Source organism: Condylura cristata, unplaced genomic scaffold (genome assembly GCF_000260355.1).
Source record: "Condylura cristata isolate star-nosed mole 26May11 unplaced genomic scaffold, ConCri1.0 scaffold00025, whole genome shotgun sequence".
Lineage (NCBI taxonomy): Eukaryota > Metazoa > Chordata > Mammalia > Eulipotyphla > Talpidae > Condylura > Condylura cristata.
This window is the reverse complement of record NW_004567126.1, coordinates 14,965,459-14,977,655: the sequence shown is the minus strand read 5'-3', so window position 1 is coordinate 14,977,655 and position 12,197 is coordinate 14,965,459. Positions and strand designations below refer to the sequence as shown.

The 12,197-nt window shown below is 40.5% G+C and overlaps 1 protein-coding gene across 1 annotated transcript in view; it reads right to left on the bottom strand.

Moving 5' to 3' along the window:
• The window catches only part of SIAE (sialic acid acetylesterase), a 34,231-nt gene that overhangs the window by 17,544 nt on the left and 4,490 nt on the right, over positions 1–12,197 (bottom strand). Inside the window, exons 2-3 of the mRNA XM_004688785.2 lie at positions 11,971–12,132; positions 3,910–4,085 (exon numbers count right to left, since the gene is read on the bottom strand). Coding sequence (XP_004688842.1) covers positions 3,910–4,085; positions 11,971–12,132 — 338 coding nt within the window. The remainder of the gene's footprint in view (positions 1–3,909; positions 4,086–11,970; positions 12,133–12,197) is intronic.

The window sequence follows — 12,197 nt, the reverse complement described above, 5'->3', positions numbered from 1 at the left end:
GGTGATGGGAAACCCATGGGGATTACAATTGAGATGAAAAAAAAATGTACAAAATGATGTAAAAATAAACTATTATATTATAAAAAAAGAAGAAGAAAATGTAGACAATGAAAGAAAGGCAAAAAAATAAAAATCAACTCAAGAAGAAATTGAGTCTTAAGGAAAGTGCTAAAGACAATCATCTTTTCAATTTCTTACCCTACTAAAGAAACAGTCTGCAGAACATACTCTTTCAATCAACAATTCACGGAATGGATTCCTAAGGATCTTATTGATATAATGTGTTTTTCTGCCTATAAACTGAAGCTATGATTGATATTTAAGAGCTTAGTTATATAAATATCAATTTCTTATCTTTATAACTTTCTTTTAAAAATTACAGATATTTCCACCCTCCCTGGTGTTGCAGCGAGCAGGTTAAAGCAAGCACTAAGAAGCTACAGCCACTTCAGGATGAGTTTGATCCCCACCCTGGAGGTGATCCACATGGCGCAGCAGACCTCTCCTGACCCACCTGCTGCTCCCCTCAGCAATGTACTTCATCCATCAGCCTGTTCTGCTCCCCACTCTGTCTCTGGTGAATCCTCTCACCACCCCTGAGCCTCTGGCCTGTATCCCAGTTCTGTATGCATAAATAAATATATCTTTAAAAGAAGAATTACAGATATTCCACGCTCATTGTAGAAAAATCAGAAAATATAAATAAGCAAAGAAAATCCATCCTAATTGCAAAGGTACCAAAGAAATTAATACATATTAATCTTTCAGTAATAGGTTAAACTTACAGAATTTATTTATATTGAAAAGGCAAGTTTACTGAAATACCCTTAAGGGAGCAAGGGGCAAGATGGGAAATCCATGTCTGTACCCAAATTGAAATGTATCTATGAGGTTGCTGTTACCCTAGGACAGCCCTAATACTAATTTATATTAATGTTCTCCCTTACTTTTATTTTTAAATTGGATTGTTTCCACTAAACAAATGAAATGATGCTAATTCTGAGGTTTCAAGAAATAAACTACTCCCTCTCATACCCTACACAGAAATCCACTTTCTATTCTAGACTTTTATTATGTTAGAGTTGATACCAATACAATACCTATCAAAGAACCATTTCTTCAGAAATAGAAAAGCAATTCCTTAAATTCAGCCCTGCAAAGGAACCTGAGAGTCAAAACAATCTTGAAAAAGATGAAGTTAGAGGATTCACACTTTCCAACTTTGAAACTGAGCTCATAGCTGTAGACATTAAAACAGTACGTTGCTGCCATAAGAGACACATAAGTCAATGTAATATAACAGAGATTCCAGAAGTAAGTCCTCATATATGTGGCCAATTGATTTTTTTAAGTTTTTTCTTTTTATTTATGCATATAAGAACTAGGGTGTAGGCCAGAGGTGGGGGAGGTTAGAGGATTCACCAGAGACAGAATGGAGATCAGAACAGGTAGATTAACTGCAATACATTGCTGAGGGGAGCAGTGGGTAGTGGTCTGCTGCACCATGTGGGTTAGCTCCTGGCTGGGAATTGAACTGATGGCAATGAAGCTTAACCCCTGCACAACCAGGGAGGCCCCTATATGGCCAACTGATTTTTCATAAGAATGCCAAGACCATTCAAGGGGGGGGGGGGGAGGACAGAGTTTTCAGCAAAGAGTGCTGGGAAAATCAAATTTCCACTTGCTAATGAATGAAGTCAGAGCCTCACCTTATACCATATATAAAAATAATCTTTAAAAAAATCAGAGATCTGAGGCCCTCCCTGGTGGCGTAGCGGGTTAAAGCATAGCACTAAGAAGCTAAAGCCACTTCCACATGAGTTCCATTCCCACCTGCCCCGGAGGTGACCACATGGTGTGGCAGACCTCTCCTGACCTGCCCGCTGCTCCTCTCAGCAGTGTACTTTGTTGATCTGCCTGTTCTGTTCCCCACTCTGTCTCTACTGAAGTCTTTCGCCATCCCTGAGTCTCTGGTCTGTACCCCTGAGTCTCTGGCTTGTACCCCTGTATCTGTATGCACAAATAAATAAATCTTTAAAAAAATAAAATAAAAATAAATTTTTAAAAAATCAGAGATCTAAACATAAGAGCTAAACAGTTAGAAGACGGCAATGGGAAAAATCTTCATGGCCCTACATTTGGCATAATCTTCATGACCATGACATTGAAAGTATAATCAACAAAAGATGAAATTTAAAAATAGACTTTATCAAACTTAAGCACTTCTATGTTATCACAGGACACTGGTCAAGAAAGTAATAAAACAACCTACCAAATGGAGAAAATATTTGCAAATCATATACCTAACAAACAACTAATACCTAGACTATATTTTAAAATTCCCACAGTTCAACAACAAACAATTCAACTCAAAATCAGGCAAAGGTCTTAAACAGATATTCTCCAAAGAGGATATACAAGTGGCTAATAAGTACATGAAACAATACTGACCATCATTGGCCATTAGGGAAATGCAAGTCAAAACCACAAAGAATGCCACTTCACACCTACTCGTGGCTATAGTCCAAAAAATGGACTATGAACAAAAAAGGATACCATTTCACATGTATTAAGATGGTTGTACTCAAAACACACACACACACACATTAACCAGGATATAGAGAAACAAGAATCTTCACATGTTGCTGGTATGAGTGTAAAGTGATACTGCCCTGTGGAAAATGGTTTGATTTTTTCAAAAGTTATCTATAGAACTGACAGTTAACCAATTCCACTCATTTGGATATATAATAACTCAAAACAAGGACTAGAACAGATATCTGTGATTACACTTATATCAGCTACCTAAAATAGGCAAACTCAAAGAGGGAACCCAGAATACAGGTTATCAGGTGAAGGTAGGAGAAAGGAGAACTTTTTAATGGGACAGAGTTTATGTGGGGATGATGAAAAAGTTCTGACTAAAAATAATGGTGCTGGACACTGCATTTAACGCCACTGAACTGTGTACTTACCTATGATGAAAATGACAAATATCATTTCACAATCATTTTCACCACAATTCAAAGAAAAATTTCAGAAATACCAGGTGATTTACTCCAAGTCATATGACAGTAAAAGAAAAGCCCAAACTCAGTCTTAATTTTTTAAATTTCCATGACAACAGAAAACATATAGCATATTAATTGCTCAGCTGTAAAACAAAATCTAATTGCCTTGACTTCCTAGACTCTCTACAGAAGCCCATCTTCTAAGATGAATCAAAAGGAAAAGAAATCTACTTTTGACATGAAATCTCCACTACCATCGGATACTCTCTAGCTTCTGCCTTTAATGCAGTGCTGTCATAATTAAACAAGCAGGCTCTGAGGTACATAATCAGATTATATCCTGGCTCCATTATTAACTGTGTGACCTTAGGCAGTGGGCCCATTTCCTCCTCTGTGAGATGGGAATAACAGTTTTGTCCTAAAGTTGTTTAATCAAATTAATTTACACATGAAAGCAGGCAGAATAGACCTTGGCCCAAAACAGGGCCTCCCTAGTGGTGCAAGGGATTAAGTCTCAGCACTATGAAGCTCTCTGCAGCCTCTGAAGCATGAGTTCAATCCCCGACCAGGAAGATGACCTATTCATTGGCCAGGGAGCTGACCCACCTGGCACAGCAGACCTTTCCTGTCTCGCCCGCTGCTCCCCTCAGCAGTGTTCTGTCTGTTCTGCTCCCCACTCTGTCTCTGGTGAATCTTCTCAGTCTCTGGTGAATCTTCTCATCCCCCACACCTCTGGCTTATACCCCAGCTCTTGTATGTATAAATAAATAAAATAAATCTTAAAAAAAAAAAAAACAGAAGGTTTCTGCCTTTCCCTTCCTTTCCTTGTCCTCTTCCTCCTCTTCTTTTTCTTCTTCATCATCAACCTTTTTATTATTCCCAAGGTTTTGTAAATTACCTGTGAAACTGTCATCTCCATGTTACTTTGCCCACTGCAAAGCCAGACATCTCCAAATAAGACATCATGAACTTTCAGGGTGGAGTTTATTCTGTGGAAACTCTGTTGTGCCATCAATTCAAATGGTCCACCAGGCTTCATAGGATCTAATACCACCATCCAGATACCTGAGTGTGCTGAAATCATAACAAGATTCAGAAGAATTAATCAACAAATTAATAAATAAAATTACAACCCAATGCAGTCAGACATCATACTCATTTGTGGTTATCCCCACCCTCTGTGACAGGATGAAGTCAAGCTATGACAACTGGAGGGCTTCAGACAAGTAAATAGAAACAAGGAAAGCAGAAGCATTTTTCTCCTTAATCTGCATCAACCCCTCCTTACTTTTAACCAAAGAAAAACAAATTGCCTAGTTACAATCCTAAATGAAACTAGACCAAAATACACAAAGATGAAAATTCAAGGTAGTTTAATCAAAAACATAAAATAGACATTCTTATTGCTGTCGAAATGTCAATATTAATGGAATACAACAGATTTATACAAGTGCCCCCACTAACTTATAATTATCCAACCTCATGTGAGCATAAATTAGTTAGAGAAAATAATTTACAATCTGAAACCTCCCCTTACTGATGGTACCATCCTTGTCATGGGTCCCCCGGCCCTCTCACACTACTACTAAAGACTGATACTACCTGGCTCTGGGTTTGTCTGGCAACAGTTGTGGGGAAGAAAAACTGACAGGTAAAGAAGTAGCCAGAGGCTCTAAATTAATCTCTCTGTGAAGATATTGAGGCCTTCCCAATTAATTATTTTCACAGTTATTTAGCAGATTTAAAGCTTCTAGGTCTCAATTGGATGAAAAGCTATCTAAGACCCTATTTCAGAAATCCAAAGCATATTCCTTAGGAACCACCCCCCCACCACCTTCCTACCTCTCACCCACTCACCCCACCACCGCTGCCAACATCATACTCGGAAACTTAAAGAAAATATCTTGAAAATGGTAAAATTATCCCTAGAAGAACCAAACAACATGAACAAAGTTGGAAAAAAATGAGGGAAAATAGATTAAATAAATACAGAAATAATCTTTTTAAAATAAATATTCTTGGCATAATGCCAAAGGATACAAAATGATTTATAATGTATGTTCATCAGATTAATGTAAATTCAAAGGGAAAGAGCAGTTAGAACTAGAAATGGATCATCCTGAAGTCATTAAACCAACCTATAAAAAAATAATAAATATAAAGATGTTGTCCGAGTGGCTACTATGTCTAGACACTGTGCTAAGCTCTTTCTAATCAGCAAGAGAGATACAGAAGCCTGACAAGCCCACATGCATCACAGCAGCTCAGCTGAGAAAGGCCTGCTCAGAGCCTCAGGAGAGAAGGCCAAAGGCCCCAGGGGTCAGAGAACAGGTGTGTGCTTGTTCCTCTCAAAGGCATCCCAAAGAGGTCAGTGAAGCCCAGGATCAAATGTTCACTATTGTTTTTATACCATCAATAGCCAGACATCAACATATTAAGTGTATAATTCACCTAAAGCAGAAAAATCACTGTTTTGGAAACAGTGGGCAGTTCGGTACAGATGGAGCCGCACAGGTGTGATGTGCTCCGTCTGGCTCACACTTCTGAGCAGGCAGACACTGCAATCTGTCCCAAATACAGCCTTGCCAAGGTCTTTCCAGGCTTCTTGTACTGACATCTCTTACTGGAGCTCTGTCCTTCTGCCATCAGCATTACTCATTGATGATGAACAGGATAACCCCCAGAAGACCTAGGAAATCACTGTATTTTAAGCTTCTACTACTAAACTATTCCTAGTCAGTGCTAGTAATTAAGTATTCACACTCAGCCTGAGTCCTCACAATATGGCTGGTGAAGAAAACTCCCTTCACTTCCACTGTTGCTGAAGTTTTGCCGCCCTAATGCCTATGGAAGGAGGGGTGATATTTGGACAAAACATGGCAATGCCATCTTACTACAGCCAGAGATGGAGCGCCCCACAGGACAGAAAGACTCTAAGGGAACCAGGCATCCAGACATGGCCTTATGTCCAAGAATTTACTCTTCCAAGGAAACTGCTCAACTTCCTCAAAGACCTTCCTTCTGTGCTAGTCCTCAAATTCTTTTCATTTCTGTTTTCCTCTCCCACTTGATAAAAGAAAAATGAACTCTGACACAATAATGAGTGTTAAGTGAAATTAACTGCCAGGCAAGGCAAAGGAAATCAAATCTCCTATAAAGAGGTTACTGAAGTCTACTCAGAAGCGACCGTGTAAAGTAATGCATACGTACTCCTCTGTGAGGCTTGCAGGGGAGAGTAGCTCCTGTGAAGACTGTTCCTCAGACTGAAGGCGAGAGTGAAAGTGTACAGGCAAAACCCACCACATTTCGTAAGGAGAAAAGCCATATTTCATAAGGAGACCTGATCAGGCCGGGGCTGTCAGTGAGGGGTGGCTGGCTACCATTGAGCTCACCGCCACTGACAAAATCCAGGTAGAGTTTTTAAACACTGTGTTGCCCACCAAGTCCATTATACTGAGTCCAAATAAAATTGAGTCACTGACCACAGACAGTTGAGCTGTTGCACCCAGCAGGGCTCTTCAGCAGTAAGTGCTCTGGTTCCTCTTTTCTGTAATTACTTGCTAACTTGTGACATCCTCTACCAAGACAGACCCACATTTTCTTAAATTCTTATTTTGCTCGCATACAAATCTTTGCTTCCCCGGAGAGTTACTCAGTCCTGCTGGGTCTCTCCCATGTATACAGGGAATACATATTTTATTATTAAGCTTTTATCTGCTTGTCCTCTTAAAAAACAAAATCTCGGCTTCCTGACATTCATTCTTCTCCCACCTAGGAAGACTCATTCCCTTCCTTCATGATACAGTTATCTTGTGTACTTAGCATGAGCCTGCCACTTCAAGTAAATGGCAGGAAATAACCCCAGTCCTGGCTTCTACTGACAAGAAAATCATGCAAACTGACTAGAGCTTTGTGATTTCATGTCTAAGGGCGAGCATATCTGGTGCTCTATTCCTTCTGGTTCCTCTTCTCTATCTCCTTTTCCTCCCCATCTTCCTGACTAATACCCACCTCAAAATGGGAAGAACAAATAAAAGGAAACACTGAAAACAATTTGTCTAGAGGCATGATTAGTCATAATGTGCTTTCTTGCCTTTTTTTCTTTCTGCTATTCACATCAAATGTTAATTATTTTTCAGGTTATTGTGCCAATTCTCAGATACCAAGAAGAAGAAAAAGGAAAATCAACCACAACCTTTCCCTTCCCAAAAGGAAAAACCTAGAGCTGGGAGAAGCAACTCTACTCACTTTTGCCTTACACAAACCAGCTCAAATTAATTCAGTGATTTGTGAAAATAACTTGGAGATAAAGAACTGTCCTAACTGCCCTTTCCTGACCTGCTTTGCATTTTACATAAAATCCATCTGCACCGCCAACAATTATGAATGCAAGGAAAAAACCTTAAGTATTTTTCTATCAATAAAACTGCTTATGCAAGTTACTTAAGCAGCTGCATGCTAAGATAGAGACACCCTAAGGTAACCCCCATTAAGTCAAGTGTATAATCCCCTCCTTTCAAGTTCATGCAGAATCTTGATTTGCTTCCAGCCAACAGAAAATGGCAAAGGGGAAGTGAAGTCACCCTTATTAGCTATGTTGTATGACAAAGACTAAGGAATTCTGCAGGTGTAATTAAAGGCTCTAACTAATTGACTTTAATAAGGGGAGGTGACCCTTGGAGGGCTTGACCTAGTAAGGGGGCCTTTTAGGAGAGTGCAAAGATTTGATTTAAGAGGGTCAGAGATTTAATGTGGCAGAGATGGTGCCATGAACTCTAGAGGCAAACGGAGAATCTGGCAGAAACCCAAATTGCAGCAGGGTGGTGCCCAGGAAAAGGGGAGATTTCAGGTTCCCTGCCCACCCAGAAGGAGGGTGGACCTATGCAGGGAAGAGAAGAATCTGGAGAGGAGACTGAAGAGGAAGGAAGCAGGCTGGAGAGCCAGAAGGTGACCTGAGGAAGGCACATGGAACAGACATATGAAGAAGCTTTTTCTTGTTTCTTGGTCCTGCACTGTTTGAAACAGATGTGCGTGAGAGGCTTGTGCAGAGGTCAACCATGGCAGCATTTATCTTGATTTCGATTTTGCTCTTCTCCTCCCAGACTTGTCTGGCCATTTCTGATCTTTTTCTATGGTTCTCCTCCAGAAGGTGCTTTAGGCTTGTGGTGGGCTTTCAGGCCTTGCTTTCAGCCTACCCCTTTTGGGTAGACTTTTACCCACGAGGGAATGGGTAACTTCAGGTGTTTGATTTAGAAACTATATTCTTTGTCTTTTCTGTATTGCACACTGATTGTATTAAAGTTCCTTTCCATTAAAGGTATTATATATTTTGTCTTGATGTGGCAGATAGCAGAACCTTTATAAAGCAGGTAGGTTTGGGGGTTCAGCCGTGTCCCTCTCCCTGCCCTGTAACAAAAAGGAGCTTGAAAAACGGATCATTCCCTAGTCAAGCTGCCAGATGAGAACTCGATTCAGCCTTGATTCTTGAGCCTTGTGAACCCAGCAAGAACCCAGCCTAGTGACTGCCAAGCTTCCGACCTGCAGGAATTGTGAGACAGTAAAAGCTTATTGTTTTACAACCCAAATGCCCAAAAGTAGATGAGTGGATTAAAAATATGTGGTACATATATACACAATGGAATATTACTCAGCAACCAAAAAAAAAAAAAGCACATGCTTTTTGCAGCAACATGGATGGAGCTGGAAAAGATTGTAATTAGTGAACTAAGCCAGAAAGAAAAGGAAAAATACCAGATGGTTTTACTCATAGCAGGAGTATAAAGGACCAGGGGAGAAAATAATAATAATGAACAACTATATACCAGAGACATTTTACAGGTAGAATGGGTAGAATGGGGAATGGGATCTAAAAGGGGGGGGGGGTGTGCACTGGACTGTGGTGATGGTACAGGGTGATTTGGTGATGAGAAGCCATGGGGATTACAACTGAGATGGAAAAAGGCACAACATGATGTGAAAATAAACTACTGTATTTTTTTTTTAAGTTTATTGCTTTAAACACCTGCGTTCATGGAGACTTATCTAGCATTAAAAATCAGTGAACATGCTATCGCTGCAACCAGTTTTACTTTCCTACGTGGTTTTGTACTTTCATATTTCCTGGATTAGAGAAAATAAATTTACTTCAATCTTGATAACAAATATTACCAATCTTCCTCAGGTTTTAATTTTCCCAATGTGTGTTGGCCTGCTGGACAAAAACCTCTAAGTTGTTAAATTCTACTTTGTAATGGGCACTTAAGCGATTACAGATGATAAGTTAAATGGTTTATAGAGGTAGACAAAGTAGGAAAGTGAGATAATCTAACTGAAAAATCCCAGAGGCCTCATCAACATTTAACATAAAAGTCAACCCTTCTATATTTCCTGCAGCATCTCCTTTGAGAAGTATTTTTTTATTCTTCCCTATGAATTTCTCACATGTGTGCTGCCTTTCTTTCAAAACACTGCATTCATTTTGTTTCATGGGCAAGACTAAGCAAGACGTTCACTGCAGTGCAGGTGTAGATCTATATAAACTGAAATGCCTGTCTTCTCTACCAAGCAAAGGAGGAAATCTAGTAATAAACCTTCCCCACCACCACCAGTGACAATCACTTTTTCCTGGGAAATTAGCATCAATACTGAGCTCTCAAATGGTATTTATAAAATTGAGCTTAAGGCAAGTAAAAAGGTTCACCATCACTATAAAGGAAAAGAGGCTCATTCCCTAATTATTACCTTTTTTTCCTTCTCATCATCTCCTGTCTCACCTCTGGCCACTCCAAATGTTAGTCCTGAAGCAGGAATGGTGGGCTGGACAGAGGGAGGATAACTAAAAATAATGCACATAATGCTTTTTATAACTGAAATGCTCTGTAGTATTCACGCTTTCTGTACCTATCTCTCCAGGACTAAGTAGGCTCCACCTCTCCCTTATTGGTAATGTCATTTATTAGCATCCAGGAAATGCTATTTCTTATTTTTAAATACCAGCATTCTTTGGGGTTTTTTAGTTGATATCATTTACTGAGAGTAGCACTATTTCTACTCTGTGTTGCTCATTTCTAAGATGGACACCACAGAGAAAGAAAGCACTGTTAGTCTCTTGAATTCTTCAGTATATCCTGTAAGAACATTCAAGTCATTCACTCCTCAAACCAACAACTCTCACATTAGCTCTGCCAACCCCAGCACAGCCTCCTTACCTGTCTAAGTCTCACCTCTACACCTCAGGGTCATACAGCTACCTCTAACTATTTTACAATCAGGTCTGCATTTGACCCACCCTTCAGCCACCTCTCCTGTACCCAGCCACTTCCAGCTTTGCTAGGCACACACTACTTTATACATCTTTACATCTGTTAGATAGAGAAGGACCTCTGTGTTCATAAAGGCTGTTAATTCTCACTTTTTAAAAAGCCTCACAGCCACTAACTTGAATCAAGTTTTGTGTGTCTATTACATGAACATCAAATAGCCCACTAATAAACCCCACCACCTCTAACCTCCAATCCCTCTTTCACAGTGTTGCCAGAGCCATCTTTCTAAAATGCAAATCTGACTGTATTATAATGCTGCTGGATATCCACCAATCCAAAAGAAAATACACTCCCTAGCAATGACAAACAAGCCTCCCTATATTTCCTGTCCTCCACCATCAGTCATGAATCTCAGAGGTGCAGACAAGCCAATCTGCTTGCCACTTCTCCACCGACCCATGCCCATTCATGCCTTCCAAGCCTTTGCCAGAGGCTGTTCCCTCTGCCTGGTCTGTCCTGGTCATCCTTCAAGAGGAGCCTTAGATTAAGAACCCTGCTAAGGCCCTCCCTGGTGGCACAGCGGGTTAGAGCACAGCACTAAGAAGCTGAAGCCACTTCTGCATGAGTTTGATCCCCGCCTACCCTGGAGGTGAACCACATGGCGCGGCAGACCTCTCCTGACCCGCCCGCTGCTCCCCTCAGCAGTGTACTTCGTCAGTCGGCCTGTTCTGCTCCCCACTTTGTCTCTGGTGAATCCTCTCACCGCCCCTGCACTTCTGGCCTATACCCCAGTTCTGTATGCATAAATAAATAAATCTTTAAAAAAAAAAAAAAAGAACCCTGCTAAGCACTCCCACTACACCCCACACTTCCCCTGTGGAACTAATTGGATTGTGGAATTGTGGCACTAGTCACACTTAATTTTAACTGTTATCCTTCTGTGTCCACCACCTATAAGCTTCATAAGGGGAGAGACCCCATCTGTTTTGCTCATCGCTGTATCTTTCATGGAATCTAGCACATAATAGGCACTCAATAAATACTGGAGGGACTGATGAAGCAAATCATAATAACGGTAACCATAACAACAGCTAACAGTTAACACTTGTACCTACTGTCTGCAGGGCCTTGCTCTAAGTTCTTTACAAGTGCTAATGTATTTAGTCCTCACAGAATACCCAATGCTATTATTATCTGTGACACAGAGATGTTAAATAACGTCCAAGGTGATTTAACACTGAGTGTTGGAGTCAGGACCTAAAGCAGACAATAAATTGCACAGGGAGGTTCTTAAACCACTCCTCCACACTGCCTCTGCTTTCTGTATGATGCAGCTCAAATGTCACCTTCTGTGGAAACCTTTCCCACACCAACCAATCTGAGTTAAATGTTTGTCTTCTGTACTCCACACACCACATATACTTTCCTTGTAGCATTTATCCCACTGCAGCATATGTGACTGAATAGTCACAACATAAGAGATTTGGTGTCTATTTCCATTATTTCTGAGCTCTTGAGCACAGGGACTTTGACTCTGTCTTATTTTGCTTTGTACTTTCAATGCCTAGCATAGGTAAATATGCAAATCACTGCTATGGATGGATAGCTGGATGAGTATAGCACAAGCATCCATTTTCAGACAATCCAGCAGATGGCAGAAGACGACAAATGGCTGAAGAGAGGATAGGCTGCCTTACCATTTACAGTGGTCACTTTGTTCATGATGGTTTCCTGGTCCTGGTCCAGGGTCACTGTCACCGTGGCTCCAGGCATGCCATAGCCCCAAATCACTGCCCCCGCAGGCTCCTTCTGCAGCACCATGTAGTTATTGATGTATGAAGCAAAGTGAAAACCAGCACCTATAAAATTTGCCAAACATATAGAAGAGCATCACTGGGGGGATTCAAGGATTTATCCTAGTTAA